The sequence below is a fragment of the Centropristis striata genome, chromosome 19, assembly GCF_030273125.1.
Source record: "Centropristis striata isolate RG_2023a ecotype Rhode Island chromosome 19, C.striata_1.0, whole genome shotgun sequence".
In the NCBI taxonomy this organism is placed as follows: Eukaryota; Metazoa; Chordata; class Actinopteri; order Perciformes; family Serranidae; genus Centropristis; species Centropristis striata.
The window spans coordinates 34267447-34283552 of record NC_081535.1 but is presented as its reverse complement, the minus strand read 5'-3'; the positions used below and the strand labels follow the sequence as shown (position 1 = coordinate 34283552).

The following is a 16106-nucleotide window of genomic DNA, read 5'->3' as shown; positions in this document are numbered from 1 at the left end:
TTTTTGCAGTGAAGTTGTTCAACCACGGATGATCCTTTGACTCTTTGCTGCTTGAGGAGAAACTGATTGGTTTTGCTCATCTGATATCTGATGTTTTGTGCTTCTGGCAGCGTACAGATCATTAACAATAACAACAATAACAGCTCACATTTAGATGTAACGTGTCATGAGAGACATGAGAAGAGGAAACAACAAACCAACATTACTGAAGTACAACAGCAACACTTGTACTGTATTAAAGCTGTTCTTTGTTCAACAAGTTTTAATGGAAACACTTCACTGCAACAACCAGTTAAGCCTTTATAAGCACATGTAAACAGTTAACAAATCGTTATTACACATGATAATGTCATAAGTGTTTCTTTTTCATTTGTTTACAACTTTAACTTTAAGAGGCCGGTGTCCAAACTGACAATATGGTTCCTGTAATAATCTAAAATATGTCTTCATAATGTGAAGTTTTAATTGTTTACACTTAAAAATCTCCTCATATCTACTTACAGTTACATTACAGTGTGTAATAAACATGTATTAAATGTAAATATAGTAGCAATAAATGATTATGTCACTGTTTCGACTTCTTAAGAGCAAAAAAAAGGTAAAAATGCAGACGTGGAAGCTAATATAATGATTTTTCAAGGCTGAAATGAAGCTTTCTGTGGATTGTGTGCTGATTTTGTACTGATAGGACTCTACAGATGGATGGATGGCTGGATGGGCTACTGGGCACGGACCCAGGGGCCAAAGTGTCAGGGGCCCCGACTCACAGATGTCCCAGAAAAACAACAACAACAAAACAATCACAAAGAGGCGCTAAACGTCCACAAAGATACATAAAATGACTGCAAACGACATAAATGGAGCAAAGAGATGCAAAATGATCACAGCAAGAAACGCTAAATGACTGAAAAGATACACAAAGCTACGATACGCGGTTTTTAATAATGCCGATACTGATTATTTTGACATCAGTAACTTAACTGATCCCTGATATGTGCTGCCGATTTTTTTGGGCTGATTCTTGAAGCCGATATTGCCTTTTCTCCTCCATTTACATGATAAAAATGATAAAATGATAACAAAAGTTACACAAGTCAAAAAAGAAACATTTATTAACAAAACAAACAAACATATTACCAGCTGGTGCCGATGCAGATACAAGTAAAAAACGCAAATATCGTCTGGCCGATATATCTGGCCGGTCTATCTCTACAACAAAGAGACGCAAAACAACCACAAAAATACAGAACAACAAAAAAAATACACATACCAACTACAAACAACCCAAAATTACACATAAAATAACCAAATATAGAAGCAAAAAACTACAGAGAGACATAAAACCACCACACACTGATCACAGAGAGATGCTAAACCTGAATGTGACTGAAAAAAGGTGCAAAATGACCACAAAAGGATGCAAAATGACCACAAAAGGATGCAAAATGACCAATAGACACTGAGATACTTTGTTTGTTTTGGTGTTGTGTTACTTTTGTGGATAGGCTCATAAACAATAACTTTAGTCAAGAATATTTAACACTATACTTATTATTAACTGTACATACATACATACAAACATACATACATACATACATACATACATACATACAATTATTCAATTATTCAATTATACATACATACATACATGCATACATACAAACATACATGCATACTGCGTACAATTATTCAATTATTCAATTATACATACATACATACATACATACATACAAACATACATACATACATACATACATACATACATACATACAAACATACATACATACATACATACATACATACATACATACATACAATTATTCAATTATTCAATTATACATACATACATACATACATACATACATACATACATACAAACATACATACATACATACATACAAACATACATACATACATACATACATACATACATACATAAATACATACATACATACATACAATTATTCAATTATTCAATTATACATACATACATACATACATACATACATACAAACATACATACATACATACATACATACATACATACAATTATTACAATTATTCAATTATTCAATTATTCAATTATACATACATACATACATACATACATACATACATACATACATACAATTATTTAATTATACATACATACATACAATTATTCAATTATACATACATACATACACACAATTATTCAATTATACATACATACATACATACATACATACATACATACATACATACATACAATTATTCAATTATTCAATTATACATACATACATACATACATACATACATACATACAATTATTTAATTATACATACATACATACAATTATTCAATTATACATACATACATACACACAATTATTCAATTATACATACATACATACATACATACATACATACATACAATTATTTAATTATACATACATACATACATACATACATACATACAATTATTCAATTATACATACATACATACATACATACATACACACAATTATTCAATTATACATACATACATACATACATACATACATACATACATACAATTATTTAATTATACATACATACATACATACAATTATTCAATTATACATACATACATACATACATACATACATACAAACATACATGTATGTATGTATGTATGTATGTATGTGTATGTATGTATGTATGTATTTATGCATGCATGTATGTATGTATGTATGTGTATGTATGTATGTATGTATTTATGCATACATACATACATACATACATACATACATACATACATACATACATACATACATACATACATACATACATTTACATTTAGTCATTTAGCAGACGCTTTTATCCAAAGCGACTTACAGGAAGAATAAAAGCAAACAATGAAGGTCTAGTGCAAAAATACATACATACATACACACATACACACACACACACACACACACACACATACATACATACATACATACATACACATAGTGTTAACTACTTCACCATCTTTGGAGAAGTCTCACACTTTACTGCTCATTTGCTGTTATTTTCAGCCATCTTTATATCAAAGAGGAAGGAAACTGAGATGAAAAAAAGCAAATAAAAGTTTTCATATCTGTGCATTTGTGTGTACATTTCTCACATAGAATTCACTGTAATTCAACATAAAGTAATTGAATAATACGGTGAAAAAAATATTTAATTTCCCATTATATTGGTTTCACTGTTCATTTTATAGTTAATATTCGTAATAAAAGTAATTTATCTATGAACCCTTTATGGCATTTGCACTTAATGTGGAAAAACGGTAAAATAATAGTAAATAGTAAATTTCTGGAATTATTATTATTATTTTTTAACAGTGCAGCACACAGATGATATTGTGTTCCACACCACTGCAGGCTTTATGTAAAGTTTTACTATAAGAAACAGGAAGTTGCCTTAATTTAACATTCAGCGAGATGATGTGTATTATTATTTTATTAACCTAGAATTTGATGTAATTACATTTCTGGAAAATAATTTATTTTACTTTAAATATGACTGTAAGTAATTGGCAACTTTTGCTACAAGAACTTAGCATTTTTTTAAACTTTTTTTTATTTTATTTTTTACATCAAATTAGAGTTTTACTGTAAGAAAACTGAAAGTTGCCTTGATTTTACATTCAGTGAGATGATGTGTATTTTTTGTATTTTTTTCAACATAGAATTCGATGTAATTAAATTTCTGGAAAATAATTTATTTTACTTTAAATATGACTGTAAGTAATTGGCAACTTTTGCTACAAGAACTTAGCATTTTAAAAAAAAAACTTTTTATTTTTTATTTTTTTTTACATCAAATGTAAAGTTTTACTGTAAGAAAACTAAAAGTTGCCTCGATTTAACATTCAGTGAGATGATGTGATTTCAACGTCTATTTAACAGTTAATATTTGTAATAAATGTAATTTATTTTTTGGTATTTACACTTAATGTACAGTACATTTCTGGATTTTTTTTATTTTTTTTATTTTTTTTACAGTGTAGCACACAGTGCATGCATCAGATCAGTGTAATGTAACATGTAGCACATGAGATGATAATGTGTTGCACCGCTACAGGCTGCAGGAGGCTGAATGGACTAAAGCCATTAATGAGGAGTGATTAAAGCTCCGGATCGGGGGGACCGGGGGGACCGGGGGAGGACCGGGAGGCTCGGGCCTCCTCCTCCGGTAATACACAAACAAACCGACGGGCCTCCTCACGTGTGATTCCCACTCACGACCCGGTGCTGATGCTGCCGCCAGCAGCAGCAGCAGCAGCAGCGCGCCGTGGAACCGGGACGGTACCGTACCTTGACGCTGGTGTGGCTGGTCTGGGTCTCGGCCTCGATGCGGATGTGTCCCCCGCTGGTCTCCTTGCGGTCCCGGTACGAGTTGTTGCGCGAGTGGCGGCTCTGGTAGGTGATGACGGAGGGGATGGTCTCGGCCGCGTCCGTCTTGATGAAGAGCCCGTGCAGCGTGGCCGCGGTGCCCTGCGAGATGGTGGTGGTCTGGTGCGGGGAGTTGGACTCGTCCGAGTCCCGGCAGTAGATCACGCCGCTCTGGGAGACGTGGATGCTGGGAGCGCAGCCCATGCCTCCTCCTCAGCGGCGGAGACGCGCCTCTGGAGCCCGGAGAAGAGACGCGAGGCTCGGGTACCAGCTTCCTGCAGGCTGCTGCTGCTGGATCCGGCATCCAGCTGCTGCTGGGGTTCCTCTCAGCCTAGTGCACGGTTTAATGCTTCATCTTTAGGGTAAAATGTCTTTAACGTGCAGCTGTGTGACGGCCTGTACCATCTATGAGCCGCACTAATGAATAAAAGGACTAAATGGACTAAACCACTTGGCTGCTCTTCATCACCTCTTGCTTCACATCCGGCTTCTTCTCATCCTCCTCTGTGGCTTTATGAAATCTCTTCTGCTTCTGTCTCCACTTTAGTTATTCTGCCTGCAGATCATTGGCCACGGTCCACCCCCCCTCTCTCTCTCTCTTTACATCACACCAACATTATATCACTCTTTCTCTCAACATGACCCTCATCCCTCCATCTCTCCCCAGAGGCCATGCTGACCCCACACCAGGGCTCATTTAACCCTCTGAACCCCAACAATCAGGGCGCTTTGTGCTCTTTTTTACATTTTCCTCACTGTGACCTTGTGTTCCACTGCAATATATAAATTATAAAAGTCCTGCAGCTCTGTACAATCAGCACAATCACAATAAATATAATCTGAGGGGAACGCCTGAAAAATTTGTTTCTGTTTGGGGCTGTATGATTAGTTACATAGCTAAATTGAAGATAATTTGAAGATAAATAAAATGCTCTCCCCTGATAATTAACATCTCACCATATTTAATTTCTCTCTCTGACTCATTTCAACCCATGGACAATGCTATATCTCTGTATGTTGTTGGTTTTCATGTACTCATTTATTTTTCTATCTGCTCATGGTAAAAAAGAAGGATGTGAATTATTTCTAATTTTCTCTGATTTGTAACAAGACTATGTAGGACTGGGAGGGGGAGGAGGGGAAAAGGGGTTGTTTTTTGTTTTTGGAAAAAGGAAAAAAAAGTCTTTATTTCTCACTGTATGTACTTTTGCCTGTCGAATGAATAAAAACATAAAAAATAAAATAAAAAAAAGAATCAGCACAATCATGGCTGGAAGTGGGAACAACTTATAAATGTCATTTGTGCAGAAAAACAGTTATAACGATAGAAATCATAAAAAAAGAAAGAACAAAAGTTGAATTTCTCTGATAAAATATTTTTTTTAAATTGGAATTAAATGCAATTTATATATAAACACTTTTCCAAGTGCCCACAAGTGTCATTATTACTGGAAAAAAACAATTGGCCTCCACATGCTATACTTATTGAAATATTTGGCTTTTTCCTGTCCTTTTCTCTCGGTTCTGTGTAAACGGATTTTCAGTGAATATTTTTCACGTGACAGTTCTTCTCAGGATCTAGTTATTCCAAACAGATTATTTTGGACACATTTTAAACGAGACATGTACAATAAAGTGATTTTGTGCAATATATAAATTATAAAAGTCCTGCAGCTCTGTAGAATCAGCAGCACAATCATGGCTGGAAGTGGGAACAACTTATAAATGTCATTTGTGCAGAAAAACAGTTATAACGATAGAAATCATTAAAAAAGAAAGAGCAAAAGTTGAATTTCTCTGATAGAAATATATTTTTTTAATTGGAATTAAATGCAATTTATATATAAATACTTTTCCAAGTGCCCACAAACATCATTATTACTGGAAAAAAACAATTGGTTTATTTATTACATATATTTGGATTTTTCCTGTCCTTTCCTCTCGGCTCTGTGTAAACGGATTTTTCAGTGAATATTTTTCACGTGACCGTTCTTCTCAGGATCTAGTTATTCCAAACAGAATATTTTGGACACATTTTAAATGAGACATGTACAATAAAGTGATTTTGAGAGATAACAATTTTAAGCTTTGTTTTTAGTTACTTTTTCTAATGCAAACTTTTTAATCGTTCAAGGACTGTTGGAAGGTTCAGATTTCAACGATATTCTGTGTATTTTTAAAAGAAAACATACCAATGGTGATCTCAGACAGTCACTATGCAGATTTAAACATAATGCAACTTCTTACAGCCTCTTTCACCTTTTATTTGGATGATAAACACTCAAAGAATCTCTTCTTAAACCACCTCTTCTCGTTGGCTTTTAACACCACGTAGAGTGTTGATTTTATGATTTTTTGTTTTGATTGTGTTCATGCATATTTTATTTTGTGAGGGCAGTACATTTTACATTTTATTTTATTTATTTTTATCCCATTTTTAATTTATTTTATCTTATTGCATCTTACTGTTCCATTGTTTACTACATCTCTTTGTGTTGTGTTATGTATTTATTGTTGTGCAGCACTTTGGAAACCTTGTGTTTGCTAAAATTGTGCTCTATAAATAAAGTGGATTGGATTGATTGGGATTGGAAAGAAAGTCTCTCTTGTTTTGAGGAATGTGCTGCAGTCAAAGTGTGTGTGTGTGTTTTGTTGTAGACGACCCAGTCTGACCTTTGACATCTGACATTTGACGGAGCAGTTAGGCCGATTATTTTCTTGATCCATTGATTAAGTTGTCAACAAATGTAAGAAATTAGAATATATATTTAAAAAGTAGAGCTCATGCCACCAGGGCAGAGAATTAATCTGATGCACTGCAAAAAAGCCAACTTGTATTTTTTGGCCTAAAACAGTGATTTAAGTTGGTAAAACTTGGAAATATAAATTATTGACATTTAGGGCAATAATGTAAGTTAGCACAACAAAGGAAGCCAGTTGTCTGCTCAAAAACAAGTTGGTGAGTTGTTGTTACTTATATCTTTAAGTTGGGGTTCACAACAAGGGACAATAGTTCTGATAACTCTTATTTCTTTGTTGGGAAATTCTGTCATTAGCGAAAGCTAGCGGCTAACTGATGCTAGCGGCTAACTGATGCTAGCGGCGCTGCTTGTTACAGCTACAAGAGTAGCCATTAGCGTATCAATGCTAACTCAAAATTGTGGTCGCAACATTAGCTGACATAGAGTTTAGCAAACTCAAAAACAAAACTTGAAATATTTAGTTTAATTGTCCAACTTAAAATTTTATCGAAGTTTGTTGCCTTGAAATTTTGAGTTCACCCAACTTTTCTTTTTTTGCAGTGTACTAATCACACAAAGTATCTTTCTGACTGCAGGAGGTTTCCCCAGAATTGAGGGATATTTACCCCTAAAAGACTCTGGTCTGGGGTAGGACTTCCTGAAAGTACGGGAACTTTGTGGTGGGGTTTGCAAACAAGTAAGTTCTTAAGTATTGATTTGGGACCATTTTAGGAGTTGCCAACTGATTGTTATTTTCTGATAGCAGTTACAGCACAGATATTTTTGAATCATTAAATGCAACATACAGCAGAAAATGTTGCAGCGTGTTTTGATTAAACAGAGCTGCAGCAATATAATGCTTTCAGACAGAATGTGGTATAAATACTGATGGTTATCATACTGTGAACATTTTTATTGATAGTATTGAAACTGAGACTTTTTGCAGATACTTCGGCTAATAAAAATAGTTAAAAGTTTCTATTATAGTAAAAAAAAATCCTTTCAGGGTGATTGTAAACAGATTATGAAACCAACAATAATGACTCTGATTCTCTCTCATCAACAAAGGACTAGTTTCAATAATCTTTAACCCTTTGATGCACAACATGGTCTAAAGTGACCCGACAGAGTTTTTATGTTCTATATCTTTACAAAAATGTATTTTCATCATTCAGTATTCCAGGTTTTCCTCAATTAGTTTGTTTTTGATCATCATACATCCTAATTTTATGTTTTTATTTATTTACCTAATTACTAATTACCTTTATTATTTTTTTAATAAAATCCCTTTTTGTGTCACTACTCTTCTAATGCACAACATGGGTCAAAAATGACCCGTATCCATTTTTTAGCTAAGTAGCTTGTTAAGCTAACTACTTAGCTAACTTCTTGGCTAAGTATTTCGCTAAGTAGCTTGCTAAGCTAACTAATTAGCTAACTTCTTGGTGTAGTATTTTGCTAAGTAGCTTGCTAAGCTAACTAAGAGGCAAAATGGAAATAATGATCAGTTGTTATCTAAAACAAGATATTTAAACAATACTTAAAATATTGAATCATAAAAATCAAAAGATAGAGCACAGAAACACACAGCAGCATTAAATAACATGGGAATGAAATGAACGAGGGTCATTTTTGACCCATGTTGTGCATTAGAAGGGGTTAAAATATGTTGTGCATCAAAGGGTTAAACCAACAAGATCTCCAACCTAAACACATAATGACACGTATGAGCGTATTGCAGCTCACGGTACAGAGAGGAGCGTTCTACAAATAGCACACGTCATTTTACATTCACGTCCGGTTCACGGTTGTAAAAAAGGCTGCAGTTTCCATGAATTTAGGCTAGAAAACAACTGAGCTAGGTTCAGGGCAAAAACCTCCTGGTTAGGTGTTGCAAAAGACGAAAATGAACGAGTCAAAATGAACGCTGGGACTGAAGTAGTTACGAGGGTGAAGTGAGACAGAAGTTACGTAAAAAGTAAAAATCCACCTTCCTCCATATCCGCCGTTTAAGCTGTGCTCTGCCGTCAATCATTACTAACTCTATATTTTACTGCATTTTATCCCTGATGTAAAGCACTTTGTGATTGTATCTATGAAAAGTGCTCTATAAATACATTTTACTTACTTACTTACTTACTTACTATGTCAGCAAAGACGGTCTAAGACGTAAATATGAGTCATATTTTGCTGCCAGTAATAACGTCTTTATTGTTGTTATTGTTGTTATTGAGGGAGACCAGTCTGCTTTAAACCACGTCGACATCCACTGACAGAGGAAACCTTTTAATTCCTTTAAGAGTTTAGTCCTGGGATTAAAATTACCAGGAACTTCCTGGTGGAGATGCGGCTTTATAAATCTTTTCATTTACCAGAAGTGTTTTCCTGGAACAGTGTTTGGTAGCCAGACATCAGTACTGCAAGTATTTCCTGGCTGCACCAGACATCAGTCTGGTGCAGCCAGGAAATACTTGCAAATTCCAAATTTCAACCCTAGAGAATATTGGAGGATATTACATACTGCCAGAATGTGTAAAAAAACATGAAAATAATATTTTGAGAAAAAAGTTTAGGAGATTAAAGTGGCAAATCTACGAGAAAAAAATGTGCAGATTTATGAGATTTAAAGTGGTGAATCTGCAAGAAAAAAGTTGCTTTTTTCCCACTTTTTTCTCGTAAATCTGCGACTTTTTTCGCACAGATTTGCCACTTTAAATCTCTTAAATCTGCGACTTTTTGTCTTGTAGATTTGCCACTTAAATCTAGTAAATTTGCAACTTTTTTCTCAAAATATTACCTGAAGTTACCAAATAAAGGGTTAACAGCAGCTCCAATCAAGATATCAGCTTCCACACTGGATCACCTGACAGCATGAATGTGAGTCTTTTAGCATATTTTAGCTCATTGTTTTGGTTTCTTGCAGCCAGCGACTTCCTGCTCTGGTCTCAGTGTTTTCATCAATAACATTTCAGACTCAGCAGGCAGCAGGTTTCAGCTCAAAGCTCTGATAAACTAGCAGCTCAGCACCAACAAGCATAGAGTCAGATATGGAGATGAAAAGCAGAGCTAAAAGAGAGGGAATATTGGACTGACAAAAAGGAGAAATAAGGGTTCGCACCCCACATAATGTTTCTATGAACATAAAAGTATATTACTGCCAAGTTTTTAAAAAAGTGCATTTAGAAAACGTTCTTTATTCTAAAGTTGTATGCTCTTAATGTAACTTGATTAAAGTTAAATATCTAGATCACAGGGAACACTGGATTTCCTTCCAGATGGATGTGATACTGATGTGATGAGAATTTCCATTTTCCATTCTACTTTTTTACTTCCTCTCCAATACATTTGCTAATGAAATTGGTAATTGTTTCTCAATTAACAGGACTGCTGAGCGAATGATTTTCTGACGAATATCATCAGATCTGTAAAACTGTTTCTCCGCAAAGAATCATGCAAAAGCAACACTTTAAAGCTTGTGTTTCCCAGAGAAATACTTAAAAACTGATTGGAAACAAGTCATTTGGCATATAAAAATGACTAATAATCATCTAAATAAATCCTAGTACGACTAAAAACACCAATTAGTCAAGTTCCCTACAGATTTATACCACACAGTCCGGGCTGGCTAAAATACTGATACAATAGAAATATTGTAATATGAAACTAGATATCTTAGATTTTGGATACTGTATTAGACCACAAGTGTTGTCTTTCCCTAGTTTTAAAGGCTGCGTTACAGGAAGTTGATGTAATTTTTACTGAACTGACCCACTGACTCATTATATCCACATGATTATTTATTACTTCTCTCGTATTCTGTCACAGTCAACCCTACATTATCGTCACAATATCGATATCAAGGTCAAAATATTGTGATATTTGACACCCGCAGTATTTAAAACAGCTCAAATAGCTCCACCTTCACAATAAAAGCCTTATAATACTTCAATAATATGGTGTATAATAGTTTAAGAGTGACTGGGAGCAGTTTTCTGCATTGAGAACTTTGACTTTTTTATACTTCAAATGCATTTAGAAAATAATCTTTCCATATTTTTACTTAAGAAATGACTTTTTTTCCACTTATACTCAAGTAAATAATCTAAATACTTATTCTATTTTAAGCAAAACCCTTTTTCTATTGTTATTGTTGTGTTATAGAGCTGTGTGTCCTATTCAGTGACCTCCTGTAGAGCCTGCAGAGCGCCCCCTGCTGGCAGCTCTCACACACTTGTTGCACCTCATCAAACCAGCACACAGGCTGATAAACCTAAAATATCCTCACAGGTCAAAGTTCACCATCACAGCTGCAGGCAACCTCCAATATCCAGATGTTAGTCTAGCAATAAGCTATAATAATATCATAGTTAGAATAATAATGACACTTAAACACATTACACCTCTCACCACTGAGAGCACATATACACGCCTGTATAAATTAAATACAAATATGTTTTTATACTGTTATAAAGCAAATATATCTTCAACATTTAGCACCATATTGCAGGAAAACCCTGACAAAATATCTTAAAGTAATGGTGGAGAACTTATGCTGTAAAACATTGTTTTAAGTTTAATTTCTCTACTTTAAAACCTCAAATTCAGTCTTTATATACATATATGTTTGGCTCACTGGTGTGTTAGAAGTTTGGGTGCCTAATATTTGTTCCTCTAATGAATCCAAATGTTAAATATATAGAAACGTATATGGTTTAAACCCCCCATGTAAATGTATTGACAGTAGCCTATTGTTTCATTAAAGATATTTTTACTCAAAGTAAAATGAAGCAAAAGTAAAATTACTTTGGTAAAAATGTACTTGGACAAAAGTTTTTAAAAAGTATGCTTTGGAAAGGAAAGTGGAGACATTGTATATAATGATGCTGATATATGATGGAGTGAAGAAAATAAAGAGCATTAACATATCAAACTATGATCCAAACGCAGCAAATTAGCCAACATGTAACTGCTTATTAATCATTAATACACCACCACTTTCATTGGCTGCCTAATATTTGTTCATCTAATGAATCCAAATGTTAAATATATAGGAATATATATATGTATTAAAGTTGAATAAGAAGCCCATATTGCAGTTTTCCCCAGGAACAGGGAGCTCCTACCTTTCTTGGTCCATTGGGGAATAAAGCCTCTGGTGACAGTCCACTCATGTCTCACAGCACCAACTTTTGTCCTTCAGTGCGAAAAAAAAGTGGAATATAAGTACCGAACACATTCATGCGGTTCTGGCTCTGAGGAGCGTGTTAGTGCCGCGGTGTCCCCCAGCAGGTACGGAGCCGAGGATCGGTAGTTAGAGTCGGCCTCTGAACTTCATAACCTGCTGGGCTCAGCCTGCAGCGGCTCGGTGTCCGGGCGGCCCTAGTGTCCTCACAGCGCGGATAGTGTCCTCACAGCGGCCCTAGTGTCCTCACAGCGCGGATACAGCAGCCTGGCCCCGCGGGGCGGGACACAGCCAGGTGTTTATCAGGAAAACTATAAAACTATAGTACAGGAAGTATTCTCATCATACACTACAAGTAGGCTATGTAAGGAAAAAAAAAAAAAAAAAAAAAAACTACAAGTAATGTCATGCATTCAAAACTTGGGTAACACTTTACAATAACCATCATTTATAAATGGTAAACAGATAGTTTATTAATGTTTAATCATCATTTATAAACAGTATATAGGCCATTTAGAATGGTAAATGCATAATTTATTAATGTTTAACTAACCAAATAATTTATAAATGTCAAATAGATGGTATATTAATGTAAGTTTATAGTTACTTTACCATTAACAAACAATTACATTATAAAGGTGCACCTGCACCTTAGTCTTGTCCACCAGCAGCTCTCTGCTCGTTTATTCCCAGTACAACCAGTCCACTAAGCTTCTCCCAGTAGGGCCATTAAAATGAATGGGACGGCCGACAAAAAATGAGCGAAAAAGAAGAATAATTGGAGATTTTTAAACGTCTACTTCTCCGGCATAATTTCACCTAGAGACTCCATTTAAACTTTAAACAGTAGACACAAGTCTTGTGTATCGGTGTATTAATCCACGTTTCGATAGGTCATATAGTTTTTTATCAATCCCTGTTCAATGACCATGATCATTTTTGGAGAAATTCTGAGATTATAATGGGTGTGTATTGCACGGAATGTTCGTGTCAGAGTGTGTGACATCATCGCCAGAGTGTAGAGGGAGAGAAAAAACTGTCAAAAAATAAATGTGAAAACTGCGCTCCAGGCCGCAAATTCCACTCTACAGAAATAATTTATACATAGAAACGTAGGAAAATTAGTCTTCTCCCTCACAATCCTCTGGTAAAGCTGTCAGAGTTATAGTTTGGGCGTAGGACGCACAGATGATCCACCAACACCACCAACAGCCTCATTGGCTCCCATATTAAAAACGCAGGAAGATTTCGGAAAAAAGGAAGATGGAACAGTTTTTTTAGATCGCTCTAACAAAGCTATTTTTTCATTTTTCTAAAAAAAAAACCCATATGTAGACGTTCAGGAAGAACTCAGGACGCTCAAAGTGAAGTCGGATCAATGATAGGTATTATGGTTTTGCCAAAAATGCTTTCTGTTCGAGGCCAGAAATTCCAGTCTCTCCACCTCTGGCTGCTGTCACTCTTTCATTAACAGGTGTCAGTTAATTCTGTTGATTGCTTTGATCTTTGATGTGATTACAGTTACAGATACTCACAATTTTGTAGTTATTTATATATTTTCTTTGTATGAATATATATTTATACAAACAAAATAAATAAATAATATATTATATATATAATTTATGGCAAGCCATTCAGGAAAGTATTATATATATGGAGTCAAAATCTGAATATATATATATATATATATATATATAACCTGAGAATATATATTAAAAGTCTGAGAATATATATTTATTTATATATTTCTGTGATTTAATTTCAGTTAATTAAAAGGACAATAGAATCGGTATCCATCAACAAAATAATGTTCAAGATGAAGAAAGTGTGTGTAAATGTAATTCCTCTGCAGCTCCTCAGATCACCAGCAGAGGGCGTCAGAGGTACAGTAAAGATCTGATTTGATCAGATCAATTCAACTTTAGGTTCTTCTTTTTTTCCCCAACTTGACTTCTACTCCTGTGTTGTGATTGGAAGCTGTGAAAAAGCAAAAGGGATGCATCAATGTGGGATGACGAGAAATAACGTGACAAAGGGACACAAATAAAGATCTTTACTGTCTCAGATTAGAACAAGGAGAACAGAAAAACACACATGAGCTGATTCACATTGGAAGAATCTCTTACTTTACTTAAAATAGCAAAAGTAGTCTGGCAGGAGTAAAAGGCATGCACTCAAAAACAGTAAAAGCACAAAAGTATTGGAATTAAAACAATAATAATTAATCTACACTGTAAAGAAAGACAGAAAGAAAAAACAGTCAAGTGTGGCAGCAAAAGTTGCCAATTAAAGTAACCATCTGTAAGTCATTTAACGGATAATGTCTTTAAAAATATGGATGATATACAGTAAATATATGTATAATATATATATAAGATAAAATTTACTGAAATGTACTATTCAAGACCATTAAGCAATTGAATAATACTGTAGAAAAAATAAAAGTAAGTTTGCATTTTTATGGTATTTGTTCTTAATAAAGAGGAAAAACCCTGTAAAATAATACAGTACATTTCTTTAACCCTTTATCAGGCAAATAACTATATTTGGTATATATATGTGATCTTTGTCACCCTACAAGCCTGGTTACTACTGAGTATTAATGACAACTGGATGCGTTTAAAGAATTGTAAAATCTAAAATGAGTAATGAATAAAATAATATTTCGAGAAAAAAGTTGCAAATTTACTAGATTAACCCTTTATAGGGCACTCCTGGAAATTGAAAATGTCAACCCTGAAGTGTTATTGTAGGATATTACAAGACTTTTTGCAAAATGTTTCAATTTTATATTGCAAATCGAGGTCAATTGAGTCATTATTATTATTATATTTATTATAGTCTCTTTATAGACAATAACACATCATCTGCATCCATCACCACTTTATCTTTTACCTTTAAACTATTTATTATCTTTTTAGACTACTTATTACATATGCGTAATGTCTGAATGTCTTTTTTTAAAGCTCCTTATATATGAGGAGCACACGTAAATTTAGTTGTTTACTTTTTTAATACAATGAAAATAAAGGAAAGCTTGAATCTTGTGTGATTTACTGATTGGTCAGATGCCACAGTGTCACTATGTGTGATGTAAAAATCCATGTGGTTCTATGACTTCAAGTTACCAAATATGGTTCTTTGCCTGACAAAGGGTTAAACCAACTTTATTCCAGTGTATAGTTTAACATTATGCTGAGAATGCAAAAACATTAAGATATTATAACAAAGAAGAGAAATATGAATATAATTTACCACCTTTGAGCTGTCAGACTCTAATCAGGACAAAAGAAAAGTGATGCACGAGAAAGGTCAGACCTCCCGTAGGACTCTATGGACAAACACATCAAGTGTGAAAGCCTCATCGTGCATCAAAGTGTAACATAAGCAGTCTGCAGCGTGTGTGTGTGTGTGTGTGTGTGTGTGTGTGTGTGTGTGTGTATATGCATGTGTGTGCATGTAAGGCGGATTCAGTTCAGCCATGCATAATTCAGATTTAGGGGAAACAAAGGCCTGCTTATGTCATAACAGGGTTATAAGCTACACATTCTTGCAAGTTGAGCAGAAGAGACTGAAATCCAGCTTCCTGGAAAACAGGATGAGAGCAAATTCAGCATCTGTAGCTTTCATGTGTCTTCCAAGAAAAACCTTTACATATTTTATACATTTTTTATCATTTTTAATTCATCATAAGCAGGAACATATATTGGATATAACTCTACCCACACTGTAAAAAATGTTTGTTTAAATTACAGTAAAAAACTGTCAAATTGCATCAGAAATA

At 34.4% G+C, this 16106-nt stretch overlaps 1 protein-coding gene across 1 annotated transcript in view; it reads right to left on the bottom strand.

Annotated features, from left to right (window-relative positions):
* The window catches only part of pde8b (phosphodiesterase 8B), an 87135-nt gene extending 81325 nt beyond the window's left edge, over positions 1 to 5810 (bottom strand). The window contains exon 1 of the mRNA XM_059358082.1: positions 4322 to 5810. Coding sequence (XP_059214065.1) covers positions 4322 to 4603 — 282 coding nt within the window. The 5' untranslated portion in view covers positions 4604 to 5810. The remainder of the gene's footprint in view (positions 1 to 4321) is intronic.
* Positions 5811 to 16106: the final 10296 nt, after the last annotated feature.